Raw genomic sequence first — 6,252 nt, 5'->3', positions numbered from 1 at the left:
TTTCCAAATTTCTATCATCTACCGAAGTTGTTACTAGGTTGAGTCACGACCAGGTCGCTCTCTTTAAGACGTTTCGTGGCATTACCCAAAGTTGTGCAAGGTAGACTATCAACCACGCCGCCTCCAGGATAAAACAAGCCCAGCTACAACTGTTCGATTAACTACTGCACTGTAGAAAAATCGTTCGAGAATTACACCCTCAAAATATGGCTCAATCGTTTGATCGAAGCCACTCGATACGGTACGTAACCGCTCTATTCGAAACCGTTCAAATTAATATGGTATTATTACCATTCTATTATGGTGCTGAGACCACTCAAATATGGTGTTACCACCATTCTAACTTCTCCAAAACATGAATATGGCACTACGACCACTCAAATATGGTGATACCACCATTTCACTTTAAAATAATATATATATATATATATATATACTGTTAAGATCATTCTTTAATATGATCTTAATAGTACTCTATATTCCGAAGAATCATATATTATCGAAGGGACTATGAACTTAAGACCAAGGGACTATGGTCTTAAGAACACTCTTAATACCGAAGGGACAGAAAGGAGTAGAAACAGAAGAAACTTGTTAAAAACAAGTCGGAGGGAGAAGAGAGGAAAAAACACAGGAAGCATCAACTGTGAATTTTCGGTGTAAAGAATCAAATGGGACGAGCTCTCCTTTTATAGGGAGAGTTTGTAACAAAAAACGAGTGACTTGGGGATTAAGTCTGCTTAATCCTTAAGCAAACGCGTTTTGTTTCTTAATTGGATATATCCGGAAGTTTCTGGATATGCTTTTGGATCGGGTCGGGTCGTAACAAATTTATTTGTTACGCGTAACGCTTACGGATAATGATTAAATTAATTAATTAATTAATTTAACATTTTCAAGTGTCATAAAAATATATATATCAATTTTTTTTTTTAAGCATTCACCCGTTCACAAAATTGGGTACCCCAAGGGCACACCCTTGGAGGTCACTTTTTCCGTATATAAACACTTACTAGTTGGGGTGACCCTTCAATGTGGGACATTTTTAAGTCACACCCACACACTAGTTTTTCCATAGTGTTTTTCTTTCCAATTTTCTTCACTAGAATTAACTAGTGTTCCAACACTTTTTCCTTTCCCAAGAAAAAATAAGATATCACCGGTTAAAAAGGTTCAAACGTAATCAATGTTTGACACCCGAAAACCAAGATAAAACAAGCATGTGTCAGTCTGTCGAAAATATTATTTCCTCGGAAGTTCCTCGAAAAACTCGTAGGAATATATCCAAAATTTCCTACAACGAGCTTCCTCGGTAATTCCTAGGAAAACAGTGTTTTCCGACGAAATAAGTGTGTTTTTCGAGGAATATTTCCCTAGGAAATCAAGTGTTTTCTTGTAGTGATGGGGGCAAAATCGCTACACTTTAAAACTTAGGGGGCAAAAGTGCGCTTAAGCCAATATATTAATCATTTATTACAAACACAACAAATATTTTATTAAAAAGAAATAAATTGAAATTGATTATAACGATAGATCTTCAACCCATAAAACTCAACAAATTCATCTTTTTTAACCCAAATATTTCAACATGCAATCAAGAAATTTATCACCTTCAACTCAAAAAATCCCAACAAAGAAAAAAAAACTTAAATCAGGATAAAAAATTAAACAACTCACAAAGGAATTAACTGAAATTAATCTGCATCAATATATTCAATCTTACGTTGATTCCAAAGTACAAACTCAGGGGGGCCTATTCAAACAAGTAGGTGGCTTATATTTTAGATATCTAAGCTTAATTTCTATACACATAGTGTTTTTCCTTTTCCTTTGGATACAATTTATATGGATTAATAATAGTACAGTGTCATTTTCTACAATTGAAGACTATATCCGCATCTTTGTCTCCACGTCCACTACAATTTACAACAACCTTAATGTTGTCGTTTGGTAAAGTAGGAACCAGCTTATCTAATATAGCCAATGCATGTGCTGCCTCTAGAGATGGAAATATACCCTCCAAATTGCATAATCTCTCGTACGCTGCAAAGTCATAGCATATGAACTGTTTAAATATTTGTGCATGGTTTGATTATATAATATATACATTTTTTTCTATATGTAATGTCTATGTTTTAATTAGGCATGTATATACCATCAAGAGCTTCTTCATCGGTTGCGACACAAAACTCTGCACGCCCACTTTCTTTGAGGAAACTCAACTCTGGACCAACTCCTGGGTACTCCATCCTGTAAATAATTAAAAAAAAAAAAAAACTTATTACTATCTAATTTCAATCCATGTTTGTTTATTAAAACATTCCCTACAATAATCAAATGATGGTCTAATTTGGGACAAAAATATATGCACAAATTTTTATTTGGAAAAAGTTGGTCTTTTTTTGGTAGTGGCCGGGAACAAACACACAAAAATATATGCACAAATTTTTATTTGGAAAAAGTTGGTCTTTTTTTGGTAGTGGCCGGGGTTTGAACCCCGGGCATATTTTATGTTTATGCATTGTTTTATGTTTATGCATTGTCCCAACCAACTGAGCTACGCTCACGAGGACAATCAAAAGTTGGTCTAATTTTATTATTTGAAGCCCTTTAAATTAAACTATTTAATAAAAAATCATGTCTAAAATAAATAATTAAAAGCCATAAAACACAAAATCACTTTCATATATAATATTAAAATAATACCAATGAAAAATTATTTTTTTTAATCTCTTTTTGCTGATTTTTAACTCAATTCGTATTGTATAACAAATATTTTACGTACATACTCAAAATAAAATAACATAATCACTAATTAAATTGAAATAGGATAGGATAATTTATTTTGTCTCTTATTGTAGCCACAAAACAATAATACTACTGGATAAAAATTCTCAATAAAATAGTGAATTATAGTCACAAACTACTTGACAAAAAAATTATCAATAAAATTGATAACAATTATTGGTGTGACTTACCCAGCTGCAATGGAGTGAGGTTCAATAATTTGTCCATCACCATCTTGCAATAAATAGGAGATAGCACCATGATAAACACCCATTTCTCCTTTGGCCAAAGTGGAAGAATGTTTTCCACTATCTAACCCTAAACCAGCAGCTTCAACTCCAATCAATCTCACATCTGTGTCTGATAGAAACTCATGGAATATACCTAAAGCATTTGAACCTGTTCCAACACTTGCAACAATAATGTCTGGTTTTCCTCCCCATTTTTTCCATGCTTGTTTCCTTGTTTCTTTCCCAATCACCGACTGAAATTCACGTACCATGGTAGGACATGGATGTGGTCCCACCGCTGAACCTGACAAGTGGTAGCTGTTTTCCAAGTCTCCAACCCAACAGCGAAAAGCCTCTGATGATGCATCTTTGAAACATCCATTTACAGCTTCAACCTACATGTTTACATACATTATTAATTTAATTATATAATGATTATTTTGGATATATCAAATTTATGTCACTAGCTAATTTTAAAAATGTCTTTATCTTTATGTTTGGAAGGCACGACAACCCCCACCAAACCACAAAGCATGATCGATCATATAACTTTTTGTGCCCTAGATGAATCAATAAAATGGTGTCTTTATAATTATTTGAATGTACTTTTTCTTGTATTTTTTATTGCAAAAATTTCATTTATATTCAAGATTATCTAAAAATATATTTTTCCACAAAATCAATTAAAGCGAGTTAATTTTTTCTTTTTTATAAAGTACTAACAACTAAGTTGAAATAATAATTTTCATGCCTCTAAAAATGGTGCACGGATAGCCATTCCTTCCATCCATGCTCTGGGCTACCCGTGCCACTAAGATATTCTCAAAGCATCGCCCCTTTAGGACCAAATGGGTCTTGTTAACCGGCGCCTCTTGGGGGCTGGGGCACTAGTTAAAGAATACAAAAGTAGAAAATTTATCTTAGAAATATAAACCGTTATTTTTGATCAAGTAATTATTACTCAACTTTTTAATAAAATCTTACTTTTTTTGTTTGCTTAACCAATGCCCAAAGGGCACCGTTTAACATTCTCATTTAATTTGGTTGATTAGTTAAGCAGGACTTTCCTTGGTTACGAGGATCATAACTATGGGGTAATACTTTGGTGACATAATGTCACCGTGACATTAAATCTGGGCCACACAAAGGGTTGTGTTGTGTGGCCCAGATGTGTTGTATGGGTGACATTAAATCTGGGCCACACAAAGGTGTGTGTTGTGTGGCCCAGATTTAATGTCACGGTGACATTATGTCACCAAAGTGCCAAATAAATTTTGAATGGCTATCTATAAAATGGTAGGACCACGTAAATTTTGCCAAATAAAACAATGATTGAGGATTGAAAAAATCGTGTAAAATGAGGTTACTTGCATTAAACTTATTGTAAAAAATGGAGAAGACAATTATTGGATTCTTTTTCTTTCAAAAAAAAAAAAAAATTATTGGATTCTTTTAGGTAGGAAAATCTTCGTGTTCAATAATTAAAATTAAAGGTTATGTTTGATTGATTACCTTAGCTCCTAAGAGCTTCATCAACCGTACATTAGATGATTGTCTGTCCATGTCTTTGGCAGCCATAAAGACCGTGCACTCCAAAGCAAGTTTTGCGCATGCAGCAGCTGTTGCAAGCCCATGATGTCCTGAACCGGTGGCCGTAATGACACTTTTTCGACCGATGCGCTTGGCAATCATAGCTTGTGCAAGAGCATTGTTCATCTTGTGAGAGCCAGTATGGTTTAGATCCTCTCTTTTCAAGTATATATCAGGCCCTTTCCCACCATTCTTGCTTTTGTAATGCTCTGACAACCTTTGAGCATGATACAGTGGTGTCTCTCTTCCAACATAGTCTCTTAATGCTGTTGCTAGCTCTGCCTGTGGGAACAATTATTTTTATGTTATTTGATAGTTTGAGGAATTCACAAACATAAGAGTAGGTACTATATATTATCTAAAATTTTTTTTTGAAGAAATATATTATCTAAATTTTAGTTTCATATGTTTTTAAATTTAAATTGGAATTTGAAAAGAATTTTTTTTAAGGGTGCATGGTATGATTGAAAAGAATTTGAAAATGAATTATATTTATATTTTTGTATTGAGAACAAGTGATTAAACTCTATTGGTTAATGAGAATCATGCAAGAGAATCCAAATTATATACTGATAAAATAATATTTAAATTAATTTCAAGATACTGGTCTAGCTGTAAAAAGACAGATTTTGTATCCAAAAATCTTCAATTCCTACCTTGGACACGGTATTGTCCTTCATCCTAATTAACAAAATTACCTGAAAAACATCATCGTGGAGGGCATTTTTAAACTCAGCTTCAAGCTGGTTCAAGCACATTACAAGTGTTTCTGGTACAAACTTCCCTCCAAACCTACCAAATTTTCCAGTAGAAGTGGTATCTTCTGGCTCTACAATAATTTCTGTGGCTTTCTCAATCAAGGGTATTGTGGAAGGCAAGGGTGTATATGTAGTGGCTAATTGAGGGATCTTAACCTTAAACTTATCACGAGTAACCACTGCTTGAACCACCGCAGAGTTACGCTCTTTGGGCACTACCTTTTTCTCTATGAATTGGCTTCTTACAATTGTACCTTGCAATTTACATGCGGCCATGTTTGTGTTTGTGTTTTTTGTGTTGGAGAAATTATCAAAATAGTATAGTTGAGTTATTAACCTCTTATCGTATGTTATGTTGTGTTTTGATTTTTGAACTTGTTGCAGCACCTTTTATTTATACTTGGTGGTCGACGCAACTGGAGGCGTGTTAGACTGTTTGGTTGTACCCCATCTTTGACGTGGGTTAAGCACTAATTTACATGGCGGAGCTAGGAATTTTGTAGAATTTGGGCAAAATTTTGACCGCAAATTTACACGTGACATAATATATAAATAGTCATAAATCTGATTTATTATGCCCTATTGTAGAAGTGGTTGTAAGTTTTTTTAGGTATGAAGTGATTGTACAAGTGATTGTAACTTGAATGGTATAATAGTTCATAGTTAGGGGGAATTATTTTAGTTAAGTCACTTCAAGAATTTATTCTAAAAATTGATTATAGTAATCAATTTCAAATTCTAATGATATTGATTATAATATTTTATTATATTGATTAAACTAATTTTAGTGGTAATTTTATGAATTATTCATTTTTAGAATTTACCGTATAATAAAAAAATAAAAAATAAAATAAAACAATGATAAGTTTTAGTGACAGCTTAACCAT

General features: G+C 33.3%; 1 protein-coding gene across 1 annotated transcript; it reads right to left on the bottom strand.

The window, feature by feature from the left end:
- Nucleotides 1-1,684: 1,684 nt before the first annotated feature.
- Nucleotides 1,685-5,729, bottom strand: LOC146918880 (tryptophan synthase beta chain 1-like). The gene is made up of 5 exons (XM_085712114.1): nt 5,306-5,729; nt 4,530-4,889; nt 2,979-3,412; nt 2,156-2,250; nt 1,685-2,043 (listed from the first exon to the last, which is right to left on the bottom strand). The coding sequence occupies exons 1-5, from the start codon at nt 5,639-5,641 to the stop codon at nt 1,868-1,870; spliced, it is 1,401 nt and encodes a 466-aa protein (XP_085568240.1). The 5' UTR covers nt 5,642-5,729; the 3' UTR covers nt 1,685-1,867.
- Between the last annotated feature and the right edge of the window lie 523 nt (nt 5,730-6,252).

Source organism: Medicago sativa, chromosome 5 (genome assembly GCF_051527215.1).
Source record: "Medicago sativa cultivar Bolivia chromosome 5, Bolivia_mono, whole genome shotgun sequence".
Lineage (NCBI taxonomy): Eukaryota > Viridiplantae > Streptophyta > Magnoliopsida > Fabales > Fabaceae > Medicago > Medicago sativa.
Note: the sequence above shows the minus strand (reverse complement) of the source record. Positions and strands in the feature narration are given on the sequence as shown.

What these genes read in the sequence shown, in the direction of transcription:
- LOC146918880 (XM_085712114.1), bottom strand. Translation starts at nt 5,641, where the DNA reads ATGGCCGCATGTAAATTGCAAGGTACAATTGTAAGAAGCCAATTCATA. An exon ending in TCCACGATGATGTTTTTCAG is followed by an intron (nt 4,890 to 5,305) that starts GTAATTTTGTTA and finishes TTGTTCCCACAG; the next exon opens with GCAGAGCTAGCAACAGCATT. An exon ending in TGAAGCTCTTAGGAGCTAAG is followed by an intron (nt 3,413 to 4,529) that starts GTAATCAATCAA and finishes GTAAACATGTAG; the next exon opens with GTTGAAGCTGTAAATGGATG.